At 47.8% G+C, this 17,500-nt stretch overlaps 1 protein-coding gene across 6 annotated transcripts in view; it reads left to right on the plus strand.

Moving 5' to 3' along the window:
* LOC139419013 (lipopolysaccharide-responsive and beige-like anchor protein) overlaps positions 1 to 17,500 on the plus strand; it is a 313,075-nt gene that overhangs the window by 215,512 nt on the left and 80,063 nt on the right. For all 6 annotated transcript variants that reach the window (XM_071168828.1, XM_071168831.1, XM_071168830.1 and 3 more), the window contains 5 exons: positions 2,499 to 2,614; positions 2,931 to 3,043; positions 9,529 to 9,669; positions 11,527 to 11,646; positions 16,777 to 16,929. In XM_071168828.1, the coding sequence (XP_071024929.1) occupies positions 2,499 to 2,614; positions 2,931 to 3,043; positions 9,529 to 9,669; positions 11,527 to 11,646; positions 16,777 to 16,929 (643 nt within the window). The remainder of the gene's footprint in view (positions 1 to 2,498; positions 2,615 to 2,930; positions 3,044 to 9,528; positions 9,670 to 11,526; positions 11,647 to 16,776; positions 16,930 to 17,500) is intronic.

Genomic DNA, 17,500 nt, shown 5'->3' on the forward strand with positions numbered 1-17,500 from the left:
TATAATGTTTACCACAACATCACATCCACACCGGTGTTGCAATAACATTTCCCTAACATTCAGTGAGTTTTCTTTAGGTATATCGACTACCTAGGCTTCACCCCAACCTCTTTTCACTATACATTAATGTCTCAAAAACATTGGACGTAACATTCAGACAGCATTTTAAGTACCTATAAAGAAACTAGATTTCCCTAGCAGTTGTTCTCTGGCCAAACCTTCATATGGTTTAGCATTTGATCAAGACAAAGTAGATTGTGGACTACAGGAAAAGGAGGACCAAGCACGCCCCCGTTCTCATCGACGGGACTGTAGTGGAGAAGGTTGAGAGCTTCAAGTTCTTTGGTGTCCACAACACCAACAAACTATCATGGTCCAAGCACGCCAAGACAGTCGTGAAGAGGGCACAACAAAACCTATTCCCTCTCAGGAGTCCTCAGATCTTCAAAAGGTTCTACAGCTGCACCATTGAGAGCATCATGAGTGGTTGCATCACTGCCTGGTATGGCAACTGCTCAGCCTCTGACCGCAAGGCACCACAGAGGGTAGTGCGTATGGCCCAGTACATCACTGGGGCCAAGCTTCCTGCCATCCAGGACCTATATACCAGGCGGTGTCAGGGGAAGGCCCTAAAAATGGTCAAAGACTCCAGCCACCCTAGTCATAGACTGTTTTCTCTGCTACTGCACGGCAAGCGGTACCAGAGCGTCAAGTCTATGTCCAAGAGGCTTCTAAACAGCTTCTACCCCCAAGCCATAAGACTCCTGAACATCTAATTAAATGGCTACCCAGACTATTTTCATTGCCACCCCCCCTCTCTTTTTACACTGCTGCTACTCTGTTATCTATGCATAGTCACTTTAATAACTCTACCTACATGTACATATTATCTCAATTACCTTGACTAACCGGTGCCCCTGTACATTGACTCTGTACCGGTACCCCCTGTATATAGCCTGTACATTGACTCTGTACCAGTACCCCCTGTATATAGCCTGCACATCGACTCTGTACCGGTACCCCCTGTATATAGCCTGTACATTGACTCTGTACCGGTACCCCCTGTATATAGCCTGCACATCGACTCTGTACCGGTACCCCCTGTATATAGCCTGTACATTGACTCTGTACCAGTACCCCCTGTATATAGCCTGCACATCGACTCTGTACCGGTACCCCCTGTATATAGCCTGTACATTGACTCTGTACCGGTACCCCCTGTATATAGCCTGCACATTGACTCTGTACCAGTACCCCCTGTATATAGCCTGCACATTGACTCTGTACCAGTACCCCCTGTATATAGCCTGCACATCGACTCTGTACCGGTACCCCCTGTTTATAGCCTGTACATTGACTCTGTACCGGTACCCCCTGTATATAGCCTGCACATTGACTCTGTACCGGTACCCCCTGTATATAGCCTGCACATTGACTCTGTACCAGTACCCCCTGTATATAGCCTGCACATTGACTCTGTACCAGTACCCCCTGTATATAGCCTGCACATTGACTCTGTACCAGTACCCCCTGTATATAGCCTTGCTAATATTTTACTGCTGCTCATTAATTAATTAAAACATTATTTTTTAACTGCATTGTTGGTTAAGGGCTTTTAAGTAAGCATTTCACTGTAAGATCTACACCTGTTGTATTCCACACATGTGACACATACAATTTGATTTGATTTTAGCTGCCTTGTATATAATTCAGAGATGTTGCCCTAATGTTTGTTCAGTCTTTTGAAGCTATAAACTGGGAGTTGTAAAGGGGTGATTGTGACTTTCTGCTGGCTTAATGACTATAATCTCACACTGTGACAGTGATTTATTCCATCATTTGCCTTTGTTTTAATTGGATTGGGGGTCATTTGTTTAAGTCCCATAGCATACATCATGCTTCGGGGCCTGTGCGTGTTGCGGGGGGATCAGTGTGTGTATCTGCTTGAGAAGAAGAATTAACCCTACTCATTGCATATTTGTCTCTTTCATTTAGTGTGCCTAAATATCAATACCTATTTCATATTGGAACATTTGCATTTAGAGACTTTACTAAGACCTTGGACTGAATCAGAGAGCCCGGCATCTGACCAGAGAGCCCGGCATCTGACCAGAGAGCCCGGTATCTGACCAGAGAGCCCGGTATCTAACCAAAGAGCCCGGCATCTGACCAGAGAGCCCGGCATCTGACCAGAGAGCCCGGCATCTGACCAGAGAGCCCGGCATCTGACCAGAGAGCCCGGCATCTGACCAGAGAGCCCGGCATCTAACCAGAGAGCCCGGCATCTAACTAGAGAGCCCGGCATCTCACCACACAGCCCGGCATCTCACCAGAGAGCCCGGCATCTCACCACACAGCCCGGCATCTCACCACACAGCCCGGCATCTCACCACACAGCCCGGCATCTTACCCGAGAGCCCGGCATCTCACCACACAGCCCGACATCTCACCACACAGCCCGGGATGTAACCAGGCAGTGTGTGTTCTTCCTCCTCCAGGCGTATCTCCCAGGCCAGTCCCAAGCAGCTCTACAAGGCCTCCAACATGACCCAGCGCTGGCAGCGCAGAGAGATCTCCAACTTTGAGTACCTGATCTTCCTCAACACCATCTCTGGTAAGACCAGTGTTACCCCACTGTCACTGGACTGTCACCATAGGGAATGACAACACACCCAGCTATTATGAACATATGTGGTCAATGATGTAAATGATATAAACTCTGTTTGGCCAACATGGTTTCATCCTCTGACTTCATTTTCTTCATAGTTAGTAAAAATATATTCCACATTTAAGCTCTAATTGAAAAGGGAGTTTGGTGTCCAGACATTTAGATTACTAAACATGTTCAGTTCTAGAAGTTTGATGATGATGTTGACTAATTTGAGACTGTTGTGACCGCCCCCCCCCTATGTCTCCCTCCCTCCCTCCAGGTCGTACGTACAATGACCTGAATCAGTACCCCGTCTTCCCCTGGGTGATCACGAACTACGACACTGAAGACCTGGACCTCACTCTGCCCAGCAACTACAGAGACCTGTCCAAGGTAACACACCCACACACACTTAGGAAGAAAGAGACGCCTCGCTGAAGATAGGCTCTCTGGGACTAGCTGAGTCAGCGCTGATAGAAGGTCCTATAAGGCTATGAGGGAGTATGTAGGGGAGTTGTGGCTGGAATGATTAGCAGGCTGTTTGTTAATCACTGCCCACTCCCCTGGCCTGAGTAGTGGCTGTGTAATTGCGATTGATCATAGTTAAGTAAGACGTCTCTTTAATCACTGGGTGCTGATAGCCATCTCTGTACAACACACAGCAGAGAGGAAAGAACAGCTTCTCTCTCTCTCTCTCTCTCTCTCTCTCTCTCTCTCTCTCTCTCTCTCTCTCTCTCTCTCTCTCTCTCTCTCTCTCTCTCTCTCTCTCTCTCTCTCTCTCTCTCTCTCTCTCTCTCTCTCTCTCTCTCTCTCTCTCTCTCTCTCTCTCTCTCTCTCTCTCCCTCCTGTTCCTCTGTCTTTCTCTCTCTCTCTCTCTCTTTCTCTCTCCTTCTCTCTCTCTCTCCTCTCTCTCTCTCTCTCTCCCTCCTGTTCCTCTCTGTCTTTCTCTCTCTCTTTCTCTCTCTCTTTCTCTCTCTCTCTCTCTCTCTCCTCTCTCTCCCTCCTGTTCCTCTCTGTCTTTCTCTCTCTTTCTCTCTCTCTCTCTCTCTCTCTCTCTCTCTCCCCCTCTCTCTCTCTCTCCCTCCTGTTCCTCTCTCTTTCTCTCTCTCTCTCTCTCTCTCTCCTTCTCTCTCTCTCTCTCTCTCTTCACTGGCTAAAGGCGTCCTCATACATAGGTTTGATTTGCTCCTAGCAGAACTCGGCTAGGTGAAGTGAACGTATGTGCTCGCATACTACCTTAAAATACCTTACCTTGAAAAAGTGGCAATATTTGTCCCTCTTGAGATGCAGTAGTTATTAAACTTCCTCAAAATAGTCAGTTCATCTAAAATATCTCAATAAATCTGTAATTCATTTTGGTGTTTTTACAGAGGAGGTATTTTTTTACATCTAAGATGTTTGGTGCAGTATTTCTCAACAACAACAACGTGCATGAAAACTAGTCGTCTGTCGTTGAATGATAACACACTTCTTTGAAGAATGCCTACTGTTGACCAATCACTGACGAAGGGGCGTAGACTTCGGATACCGAACTTCAACAAGCCTAAAAAAAACTAAATGTGTGTGCCCGAACAGCCAGGGGGGGAAAAATGCAGAAAGCTGTCAAACACCAACACTTCACAAAAACGTCATAAAATGTTGTCATAATGCATGCAGAAACTGTTTCGACTAGGAAGCATACGTTAAGGGGTACTCTTAGACGGTATCACTGCTTACACACCTATAGAGGAAGTCATGTAATACCAAGACTCCATTTTGTATTTGACCTGGACAGAAGTCTAAAATTGCAGAACTCCATTATTTACTAATTGAAGTCACAGTCTTAAGTCCCCTCCCGCTGCTCCCTCTAAAGTGAAGGAATGCTCTCTACAGATGATTAAGCTTAGAACAGTTGAAGATGTCTTAGTCTCCCCCCCCTGATGCTTTTAAAACACACACACACTTTTAAAGGCCCATCTCCAAAGCCTGCCAGTCGCAGCAGCCCCAGAACGGCCATTCATTATGTGTAATGGCGCCCAATGGTGGGAGGACAGAGGATTACTTTGAGAGTGAGATGATGGAGCGCCCGTGTCTGGCTTAAGCCCAAATGGCTGTATAAATCAGCCGGGCCACAGGAAACAACAGGCATGTGCAGTAATGGACAGGCAGAGTATACCTGGGAAATAATGCACTCTAGAGCCACACAGAGTTGGCCATTCACTTTTAATGGTGCGCCTGGCCCAAGTCTGCCCTGGCTGGCAAAGGATTCTGAGGTGGAGGTGGAATGCAGACGCGTCCGTCTTGCTATGACTGAGGATGGATTCAGCTGGAGTGAATGCATGCTCTCTTGAGAAGACTTCTATGGCCTTTTTGTGAACTGTCATTGCCACAACTGCTTCTCGACTTCCATACACACCCACACACTCATCCTGTCATACACATCAACACCGTCCTCCAAGCAGCCCTTCTTTGACCAGTCCTCCCATCTCCGTTTCTCTCCCTCTACCTCCCTTGTGTAGTGTTTCCCACCATGCGGCTGTGTACACCCCCCCTCGCTCTGTTTATTTGTGCTTCATTTTGCCCACGAGGCTGACACATGACAGCCATAGCAGCCTCTATCCCCTCCTCCCTCCCCCTCATCCCCCTCTTCCTCCAGAGTTTGGACAGCTCAGCCTCTGTGCTCAGTCGAGCCTCAACGCCCCAGGGAGAAACTGAGCAGCAGAGAGAGGGAGGGAATGAGATAGAACAAGGGGAGAGAGAGGGAGAACGACAGAACAAGGGGAAGGAGGAGAGGAGTGTGGGCAGACTTTTTTGTTTCACCCCCTCTCTCTCTGCCTCTCCCTATCCCTCTACTCTCTCTGCCTCTCCCTATCCCTCTCTACTCTCTCTGCCTCCCTCATCCCCCCATTATCATTGAAGAGCGAGGGAGTGAAGGAAGGAGAGACGCGGAGCCGACCAATCTTTACTACACCAGTTTTATTCATGCTGTTGACATGGTGTGATATCAGTGTATGACCAGTGGAGCGTGGCAGACTGCATCGTCTGGGAAAGGACAGCCGCTCCGACGCTCGGTACTCCTCCTCTATTGGCTGCTTGTTTAGTTTGGTTCGTCATAATCCCCCCTTCTGATATCTCTCCTTCTCTCTCTCCTCTTTTACTTGAGGTTGGAGCGTTGGGCCAGTAAACGAAAGGTTGCTGGTTCGAATACCGGAGCCGACAAGGTGAACATAAACAAATAAAAAATAATCTGCCGCTGTGCCCTTGAGCAAGGCACTTAACCCTAAATGCTCCAGGGTTGCTGTACAATGGCGACCCTGGCCGTGACCCCACTCCCTGCGGGTCTCTCAAGGAGAGTTGGGATATGCAAAAAAACAAATTTCCATTATACCCTTGTGTGTAACAGGACAAATATACGCACCTCCCAAATTATGTCTTCCCTCCCTCCCTCCCCCTCTCATGTCGTGCTCTGCTTTGATAGAAACAGGTCATGCGAGAGCCCTGTGACATTGAGAGGCTGAAATTGCCACGAATGCCCGTGTGTCGCACACTGTCGTGCGTGTGCGTGCGCGAGTGCATGTCCTCACAAATGTATGTTCCTTCTGTCAGAGCGATTTCGTTCATACCCCGGGGCTCTTTCTCATCCTAAACTCTAACCTCTGCCTGACATGAATTGCCAGCCCAGAGATAACATTGTAGTCACCACGATAAGGACACGGTCTTACACTAGACAACCTTAGTCCCTATCTAGTGCACTACTTTTGGACGCTCCTATGTTATGAATAGGGTGACGTTTGGGACGCATGCCTGCTCTAACGTTGAGAGCATTTTTAAACAGGCAATTTGGAAGGACTCCTGAAACGGGATGCTTGAACGAGGTGTTGACCTGGACAGGTTTGGGGTCCTGTATTTGCAATGTAGCAAAAACAACGCAGCTTTATATTGAGCGGTTCCAGGGCTCTCGTACTTTGGCACCGCGCAGGGGCTAATGGGGTATTGATTTCAAGATGCGTCCCATATGTTTTCTGACACCCTTCAAACACCACGTCATTCTCACTGTTTAAATAGGACATTCTATATAAACAGTCCTCTCAAAACCACAGTTTGATTTATTTCTCAAGGCTCTCTGGCAAAGCTCAGACTGAGCCTTCCTAAATGAGCGATTTATTTTGTCAAATAATCCTTAAATGTGGAAACATTGTAGTTTGTTGTATCACTGCTGACCCTTATAATTTGGAGAGATGTAATGGTTAACTATATGCTACTGTCTGGTTTCTGCCCATCTTGATAGCATTTTTTGCCTTTGATGTCTTTGACATTTGAATGTCACAAGGAAAGATTGTTTGTATTATCCAGTTGACGTTAGGTTTGATTTTGGTTAACTGTTGAATGATTTTATTCGTGTCTGTATTCAGAGTCCTTTGATAACATAAATCTCTATTTGATCTGCAAACGGTATATGAACACAATGTGTTACTGTATGATGCATTTCCTGTTGTTCCAATATGTTAAAGGATTTAGCGTCACGTAAAAGATTACACATCACCGACACCATCTTGTATAGTTTTTATTTTATTTAACTAGGCACGTCAGTTAAGAACAAATTCTTATTTACAATGACAACCCACCCCGCCCAAACCCGGATGACGCTGGGCCAATTTGTGCACCGCCCTATGGATCTCCCAATCACGGCCAGTTGTGATACAGCCTGGAATCAAACCAGGGTCTGTAGTGACGCCTCTAGCATAGTTGAGTGGCTATGGGTAGCAGTGGGCTAGCATAGTACTTTATACGTGTAAGCTAATTCTATGGTGTAATAATGATGCTAAAATAACCATTTCTCAACACCTTCCTAATCTACATTCTTGATGAACAACAGATAAAACCGTTATCCAAGATTAAAGTCTTCCATATTCTCCTCTTTGAAGCAGTAACACCATCTAACTCCATCCATGGTTTATTCTAATCTCATTCCCGTTCAAAGTCTAATTAAAAACCACGATAGCAGCTCATTTATCCGACCGCTCATCAAAGCACTATTCGCAGGCACCGCCTGAACATATTAGCCCAATGGGCAGCGTTCACTCCATCAGAGCACTCCTCACCGGGGACGGGCCTGATGTACGACGCTGTCACCACCGCTCTATTGTACCGCCGCCCTCCTCGCCGCGCATCGCTCTCCACCCGGCCGTAATTTACAGCAGTAAACAATGTAGAGTGTAGAGCACTCTCTCTTTCTCCCTCTCGTTCCCTCTCTCGTTTTCTCTCCTCTCTCTCTCTCTCCCTCTCACGCTCTCTCTCTCCCTCTCTCACGCTCCCTCTCTCTCACGCTCCCTCTCTCTCACGCTCCCTCTCTCTCACGCTCCCTCTCTCTCACGCTCCCTCTCTCTTGCACTCTCGCTTTATTTTTCTCTCTCTCTCTCTCTCTCTCTCTCTCTCTCTCTCTCTCTCTCGTGCGCTCTCTCTCTCATGCGCTCTCTCTCTCTCGCGCTCTCTCTCTCGCGCTCTCTCTCTCGCGCTCTCTCTCTCGCTCTCTCTCTCCTGCTCTCCGCTCTCTCTCCTGCTCTCTCTATCCCCTCTCTCTCTCTCTCTCTCTCCTGCTCCCCCCGCTCTCTCTCCTGCTCTCTCTATCCCCCCTCTCTCTCTCACTCTCCTGCTCCCCCCGCTCTCTCTCTCTCCCGCCCCCCTTCTCTCCCCACCCTCTCCCTGTCCCCCCCTGTCTCTCCCGCTCTCTCTATCCCCCCCTCTCTATCCCCCCCTCTCCCCCTCAGTCTCTTTTATTCTCACTCTCATTGCAGTGCACTCAGTCTCTTTTATTTTATATTATATTCCTCTTCCAGCCTTTTCTTTTTTTAATGAGCTCTACGTTATTACGGCAATAAATCAGTCCAATCGTTGTACTGTATAATTCAGCGTGTGTACTCCCACCCCCAGTAGCCCTGGGTAAGCCAATAGTGTGTCACTGTCAGCACAGCCCAGCACACTGTGTCGGCATGAGGTGTGTGTGTTGGCGTGTGTGGGGGATTGTGTGTGTTCCTGTTCTTTTCCGGTTGTTGGAGTATAAGGAAGGTAATTGGGTACGGTCTTGAATGGGTGCACCCTTGGATACAATCAGACACACACACCATTACACCCGCCCAACACAGTAACAGCAGCATCAGATCAATAGCCTCTCCCCAGTCTGGACGAGACCTCCCATGACAGCACTATGATATGAGAGAGGGCCTATCGATCCACCAGCCAGTGCTTCATCTTCAAAAGGCCATCATTCCATTACCATTGATCAGAGAGGAGGTGTGTTTGGAGCGAGGGATGAAGAGGAGGAGGAGGGCTAATAGAAGACTAATACAAATTGAACGGGTAAAAAAGGGATTTCTATAAATGAGCATTTAAATAATAAGCCAGGCTCAGCCAGGTATTGGTTTCTCTGAGATCAATGGGAAATTAATGCAACTGATCCATTTTTTAGCCCCACAATGGAGGCTGCTTCTCCTGACTAGTATATTAGCTACAGATTAATAAAAATGGAAGAAGGAACCTCCCGGCCCTTGCTATTGATGTTCCTAGGCCTCCTTTCATCGCAACACATTCGTTCTCTCTGACAGACTAGCCGCAGGGGGTTGTGTTTCAGGGCTATGAAGTGAAATGCACTCTGTTGGAATGGATTGATCCTCAAAACAACACAGCATCTAATATTCATTCGGCGAACGCACAAAGGTTACCAACATCATTTGAATATATAGGCCCTGTGTTTTGAAGCAATATCTGCTCTCTGAAAGCTAAAAGAGTTCAATGTACCGTGTTATAAAATGTTTCTTATTTTTGTACTGCCACTCGTTCTCTCTGTTTCTCTTTTATCTCTATCAGTCTCTGTTGTAATAACGTTGTCTTTCTCCTCACAGCCCATTGGTGCCCTGAACCCCAAGAGGGCTGCGTTCTTCAACGACCGCTATGAATCCTGGGAGGACGACCAGGTGCCCAAGTTCCACTACGGAACCCACTACTCCACCTCCTCCTTCACCCAGATGTGGCTGCTGCGCATCGTAAGTTAACTGCCCCCCAACTATATCCACCCCACCTACCCCCAGGTAGCCTAGCGGTTAGAGCGTCGGGGCCAGTAACCGAAATGTCACTGGTTCTAAATCCCGAGCCGCCGAGGTGAAAAATCTGTCGACGTGTCCTTGAACAAGGCACTTTACCCACATTTTCTCCAGGACTGCCGTACTGCTATGGCTGACCCTGTAGAACAACACATTTCACTGCACCTATCCGGTGAAAATGTCTATAATATTTATTACCTATCCATCATTAGACTTGTAGCACGCATTGCAGCTAGTTGTTGTTTTCTAATTGGCCATGGATACATAGAGAGTCAGGTTGATTTATGTCACAGTGAAATACAGGCTCCATCTACACGCTAACGTATGCACAGTGTATTGTCCCTGGCTGGCCTTGGTTATTTCTATGTTGTGCTGCTCGTAAAACAGAGAAGCAGCACGCCAAAGCTAAATTCATAACGTGTTTCTTTCTGTGTGTCTTTGCAACATAAGAGGAACTCAGAAATTATATTTTCTTAAATGAACTATGTTTAATGAGGGGCTATTATTCTGTACTTTTTCTGTCTGCTTCGAAACTACTCAATCTAAAGACTTCAGGAAGTTATCTTTCTCCCACGTGGTGCTTTTGATAGTTATATTGGTCACTGTATGTAACCCTCATCCAGCCGATATCAGACAACACTCTCTGTTCCATCCACAGGGGACCATTCTGCCATACAGGGAGGGAGTCTAACCTTCTTCCAGGGCCCTTGAATTGTCCTGTAGTTGTCCCAGTAGCTCCCTATGGAAACAACCATTAATCCCATCACATCATTAGCTGGCTTATTACTGGCTTATCCACTTTACCAAATTCCTTTCAATTCAAGTGTCAACGTATGGATGAGATAGGAAGCCCAAATGAACACTAGGGCAGACCTTAAAAGTCCCGGTCCTGTATTCAAAATCATCTCAGAGTAAGAGTGCTGATCTAGAATCAGCCCCGCCCCCGTCCATATAATCTTATTCATTATGAAACCGATCCTAGATCAGTACTCTGAGTTCATTTTGGACTCTGTCCTAATTGTCCGTGTAGTTTCCTGTGTAGTTGTAGTAGTGTTACCCTGGCTAATTGTGTCCGTCTCACTTGGGGGCTGTTGTTTCAGAGGGACGGTCTGTTGTTTCAGAGGGACGGTCTGTTGTTTCAGAGGGACGGTCTGTTGTTTGAGAGGGACGGTCTGTTGTTTCAGAGGGACGGTCTGTTGTTTCAGAGGGACGGTCTGTTGTTTCAGAGGGACGGTCTGTTGTTTCAGAGGGACGGTCTGTTGTTTCAGAGGGACGGTCTGTTGTTTCAGAGGGACGGTCTGTTGTTTCAGAGGGGCGGTCTGTTGTTTCAGAGGGGCGGTCTGTTGTTTCAGAGGGGCGGTCTGTTGTTTCAGAGGGGCGGTCTGTTGTTTCAGAGGGGCGGTCTGTTGTTTCAGAGGGGCGGTCTGTTGTTTCAGAGGGTCGGTCTGTTGTTTCAGAGGGTCGGTCTGTTGTTTCAGAGGGGCGGTCTGTTGTTTCAGAGGGGCGGTCTGTTGTTTCAACATGGGCCAGCATTCCTTTAGAGCACTTTTGACACCCTGTAGACTGGATTAGGGCTGTTTTGAGGGGGTATACTCAGTGTACACATTCAGACTCATTTTACCATAGTATAAAAATGCTTAATCATAAGGATATTGGGTCAAATGTAATTTCTCCTTTTTCTCAAATGTACAGTACACTACAGTGTCACAGCACACTATTAGGAGGATATGTGGATAACTGATCATTCTCTCATTCTCTTCTCTCGTTCAATTCTCTCGTTCTTCTTCTCTCATTTTCCAGGAACCCTTCACCACCATGTTCCTCAACTTCCAGGGAGGGAAGTTTGACCACGCTGACCGCACCTTCTCCTCCGTGTCCCGGGCCTGGAGGAACTGCCAGAGAGACACATCCGATGTCAAGGTAGCGACTCACACACACCCACACACACACTCCTCCTCACTGTGGAGCTAGCTGTTGAAAGACAGTGTACCAGAGTATCGACTAGAGAGGGCCTCTGCAGTCTGCACACTCCTCTGGACGTTCACACACAAGTTCACACACACCGAGACCCTCAACACTTCCAGACCATTCAGCAGCCCGCCAGTGTGAGTTGAGGCCACCACTGTCCAGACCCCAGGAGCCAGGGAACATATACTATGATAGGAGGAGAGGCCACTATTGTCCAGACCCCAGGAGCCAGGGAACATACTAGGATAGGAGGAGAGGCCACCACTGTCCAGACCCCAGGAGCCAGGGAACATACTAGGATAGGAGGAGAGGCCACCACTGTCCAGACCCCAGGAGACAGGGAACATACTAGGATAGGAGGAGAGGCCACCACTGTCCAGACCCCAGGAGCCAGGGAACATACTAGGATAGGAGGAGAGGCCACCACTGTCCAGACCCCAGGAGACAGGGAACATACTAGGATAGGAGGAGAGGCCACCACTGTCCAGACCCCAGGAGCCAGGGAACATACTAGGATAGGAGGAGAGGCCACCACTGTCCAGACCCCAGGAGCCAGGGAACATACTAGGATAGGAGGAGAGGCCACCACTGTCCAGACCCCAGGAGACAGGGAACATACTAGGATAGGAGGAGAGGCCACCACTGTCCAGACCCCAGGAGACAGGGAACATACTAGGATAGGAGGAGAGGCCACCACTGTCCAGACCCCAGGAGACAGGGAACATACTAGGATAGGAGGAGAGGCCACCACTGTCCAGACCCCAGGAGCCAGGGAACATACTAGGATAGGAGGAGAGGCCACCACTGTCCAGACCCCAGGAGCCAGGGAACATACTAGGATAGGAGGAGAGGCCACCACTGTCCAGACCCCAGGAGACAGGGAACATACTAGGATAGGAGGAGAGGCCACCACTGTCCAGACCCCAGGAGCCAGGGAACATACTAGGATAGGAGGAGAGTGTGGCATCAGTCTCTAAAGACTGGTTACCTTTTAGTTGTGACAAGTGATTTGATAAAATTGTCTTTCTGTGTGGAAATAAACACACTTTAGTTTGTTTGTCGTTGATGGATATCTATTGACAGTGATATCAGATTTTGCATATAATAAATAAGAATATGTTCTTAATATGCTTTTCAAAGCTAGGGAGTCAAATGTCAACATTATCTTCCAAACGTATTCCAAACAAACATTCAACGTTCAAATTACACCCTTTTCATTGAATTAGCCTAAAGCCTTCTCAAAGGCCCCTCTTCTCTCTCTCTCATCACCGGAGAGAGAAAGTGGCTAATCTAATGAGCAAACAAACACACTGGTCTAAAAACAACAAGCCCACTTCCTCACATCTTAAACCTCTCCACTCTACAAAACCTGACCTCAAACTGAAGGTCGGCCATTTTACGAGGCCTCTGGCTTCCATGGGGTCGACCCGGGGAGGCCTGGTGTAAATTTGTCCAGTCTGCGTTGGCAGCACGGGGGCCGGGGGTCTCCTTCAACCCCCCAGCCCCCCCCTGCCCTCTTAACAAGGTGGGGGAAATACAGGGGGCTTCCCCGCTACACTCTGGGCCCCGGTCCCTCCATTATGTTCAGTGGCCCCTGCTCTACTGTGGTCAGAGGCCAGCCACTGTGATCCCCAATCCTGTCCTGTCACGGGTCACTGCAGGGGCCCCAGGCTCCCCCCCAGTACACTTCAACAGTACACAGACGCACACACACACACACAACGATGCCTTTGGGCTAAGGCAAAAGGTCAGGAGGGGTCAGGGGATTGTGGCCGGAGGTCATCACGGTCTCTCCTACGCTACAGCCAGACTGGACTGGCGTCTTTAACCTGTTATCACCACATTATGCACTGGGATACAAAACAAACTACGACTTTTTCCCCCTTTAGAAGGAATAGAAGGTTCTTAGAGTTTCCTACAATAGTCCTGAAGCTAAAGCTAAATGGTGTACTTAGCATGCTAAATTGATACATCTCATTTGTAACTCTTCTATGTTAACAAGGTGAATGAGATCATCCATGCGAGGAAAGAATGTTATGTTATTTTGACGTAGCTAAACTCAACTCAACATGGAAGCTGTGCAGTGTTGAGCCTGGTCCTGTGTGTTTTGATGTAGAGTGGGGCTCTTGTGGTTGATCCACTGTGACAGGTCTAGACTGAGACCAAACTAGATTCTCTCTCTCTCTCTCTCTCCCTGGGCTTTCGCAATCAAGTGTTACCGGTAATGCGAGCCATATGTTTTATCATTGGAGGCGAAGCGCGATCAACCGTCAACTCCTTCCAACTCCCCCAGCCACCACTCCACCCGACCCAGGCCCAAAGAGCAGGCCAAGTCTACATTTGAAACAAGATGGCTGCCTGTACTCATAAATGTTTTAAGAGCGTGGGTCACTTGTTAAAAGAGGAGGGTTGGGGCCTTAGAGACCCAAACTGTAGCAGAGGATTGGTCTGACCCGCCATAAACCCAAAGCCCAGTGGAGAGGAGGCCCAATGTTCTGACCTGCCATCGACCCAAAGCCCAGTGGAGAGGGGGCCCAAATGGGCCAAAGGTTCAATTCAAGGTTGACTGAAGGAGGGGGGAGGAGGCAGGGCAGCGGGGGGGAGGGTAGAAGGATTAGTTTGGACCTTTGATCAGTAGTCTCTGAAGCTTTCATGGTTGTATGACATGGATTGGTTGTGATGACAGAACATGTGCTTGGTTCTTTCTCTCCTGACTGAGCTCCCCTCCGGTCCATCTGTAGGTTTGGATATGTGGTTATGGACTGACACAGGGTATCTCTCCGGCTAGCTACCACCCCATGTCTCGGGTTACCACCCACACAACACATCTAGAGGAAACTCACTGGCATCCTGTCTAATCATGTATTTGTCTCCGTCCTGTTGGATGCAGTGAGGACTGCTCTCAGGTCTGAGCTTGATTGTTAGACAGCCTTCCAGGGATTCTGTGTGTGTTGTTGTGTGCGTGCGTGTGTACATGTGCGTACATGCGTGCAGCCCTTACAGAACATCTCATCACATGCGCTGACCAGTTCCCAGCTCCTACCTGTAGCCTCTTTGCCAGTATGTATTTGCATGTCAGGTTGTCACACACAGCCATGTCACAGGGAGACGAGGACCGATGGGTGACCGATGGGTGTTGACTCTGGTCTGGTCATCCCTGATGTCAGAATGTCACCCTGTCTCTCTCTCTCTGTCCATCAGGACAGTGACCAGTCAGCAGGCCCAGTCACACTGTGTTCTGTCAAACAGTTCAGGGTCTTGTTCATTAAGTCCTACCGTAGCAAAACCTTGGCACTCCGTTTTGTACGTTTTGTGGCAACTGAACACAACCTAGGAGACGGTTCACTGGTTCAGCTCTAGTCAGACAGAACTGGGTTGTGTTCATTAAGGTTAGGGTTACACACACTGTAGCAAAAACATTTTGTAACTGAAAAAAAATCCCAAGTGTTCCTTATTGGACAAGTTCCGTTTCAGACAAGTAGTACCTCCCCGTCTCATTCTGTTTTCTTACGTTTTGTGCCAACTGAACGTGACCCAGGACACGTTACAAGACAACTGCTCCTCAATGCTTTATTAACAGGTTATTTTATTAGGAGTTACTCACTCATTAGCTATTGTTTTATAGTGGAATCAAATGAAGAGTTATACTTGTGTTGTGGCTTGTCTTCATACTTGCGATGCTCTGTTTATATGTCTCATATACTGGCTGTGGGTGTATCATGTTGAAATATGAGTGCCTGCTCCATACGTAAATCCATGGTTCAATTCCCTGCTGTGGAATATGGCCATAGTTCATGTTTGACACTTGTTATGTTGATGGGTAGGTTCAGTATATCACGAGGGGTAGATGTACGCCGATTAAACACGGGATTGACATTGGGTGTCGTGCTATTGTTTGTTGTACGTATCAGGAGAAGCCCGGAAGTGGGTTAATTCAACACGCGCTTACATTGCCCAGTCTTACCAGTTAGTTCCACGTGCCCACACACACTCCTAACGACGTTAGTGTTTTATTTCTGTTTGCGGGATGGCAAAGATTTATCACGATATGTTTTGGTTTGCCCCATAATCTAAACGTTTGTGTCTTTCTGTATATGAAGGCATTTCATACACATTGAGGCTGAGCTATGGTTTGTTAGAAATGAAGCCGGGTTTAAGGTTTACACCCTCAAGGTCTTAACATTCGAGCTCTTCAGTTTACACGAACGTTGATGTTTTTTGGGGGCCTATCGTGAAATGTCATAATTCCATAACGAAGTGTTCAACTGTGCACAGACACACAATCACATTCTGGTGAGTTCTGTGACCTGTCGCTCCTTCTAATCCTTCAGAAAATCCTTTGAGAAACATAGAAAATAGAACATCATATATTCTGTTTGGCGCTCTACGATTACAGACAACCCCCCTTTCAAAAGCGTGGAAACCCCAGCGCGCGCGCACACACACACACACACACGCGCGCTAGGTTTTGATGCCTTTTATCGGCCTGCCTGCTTGCAGCGTGGTAGCAGGCAGGCAGCAGATGAGCAGTCTGAAATGTAATTTCCATGAGTAATGGCACAGCTCAAGTGTTGCGACTAGCGTCTGACTAGCTGTCTGAGGGACGACAGTGGCAGTCCCAGATTAAAGGACCTTCCACACACACACACACACACACACACTCATATATCCACATGCTTTCTAAATGTACTTTACACCGTGTCTTCTCTCTCTCTCTTTCTTTCTGTTAATGAACTCTCTCTCTAAACTGTAGCTTCTCACTCTGAAGGTCACAGTCCCCTGTTCTTTCTACCTGGCTGTCAGGACGTTGGGTCCTCAGTAGTCACATTCTCATGTCGTGTCCCACACACTGAGACTGGAGGCTGTATCACAGAGCATCTTGTCAGTGTTATTTGAATGAGGAAATGGCTTACTGTGATACTGTTCTCCCTAACTAAAGGGGTTGATTTATTGGCTACAAATGTGACAAAACTATTCTGAATGTACTGTATCCACTATCAGTACATGAACATGACATAACTTAGTGAAGGGACGGTTCAGGTTGGCTCTACAGTGTTAATGTCTGTCTGTCTGTCTGTCCAGGAGTTGACCCCAGAGTTCTACTACCTCCCTGAGATGTTTGTAAACGCCAACAACTACAGCCTGGGGGTGATGGAGGATGGGACTGTGGTGTCTGACGTGGAGCTGCCGCCCTGGGCCAAGACCCCCGAGGAGTTTGTACGCATCAACAGATTGGTACGTCACACACGCGCACACACACACATATGCAGTTACGCGCACACACACACACACACACACACACACACACAGCAGTCCTCTTCCTCACATGTCATCAAACCACTCCTCTGAAGCCCTGTCAGATCCCTACCCCTCCTCCACGCTAGGCTAGCTTAGCAGGAAATGCTAATGAAAAGAGACGGTGTTATTTCCTGTCCAGCTCCGGTCCCTTCCTGTTACCTGAGCCTCCCGCTCCTCTGACATGACTCTGCTTTGTCTTTGATGACTCTGCTGGCAATCTCACATGGCCAAGGAGTTACTGAGGAGGATGATGTAGTGTCCTGTTTCTGATCTCTCCCTCCTGTCCCCAAGCACACCAGACCTGTGTATATTTAGTTGTTGTCAGAATTACTGTCGTAGTTTTATAGCACCACAGTGACTGCAGTGTCCTCTTACACACAAGCAGCAGAGATTGTGCTCCAGATTAGATTCCTCCTCTCTCCCATTTCAGAAGTTCCAGAAGGTCAAAAAGCTCCATGTTTTTCTGGTGTCATGCTCAAACTGTTTGTCACCTCTGTTTAAACCACTG

This window comes from Oncorhynchus clarkii, chromosome 10 (assembly GCF_045791955.1).
Source record: "Oncorhynchus clarkii lewisi isolate Uvic-CL-2024 chromosome 10, UVic_Ocla_1.0, whole genome shotgun sequence".
NCBI lineage: Eukaryota > Metazoa > Chordata > Actinopteri > Salmoniformes > Salmonidae > Oncorhynchus > Oncorhynchus clarkii.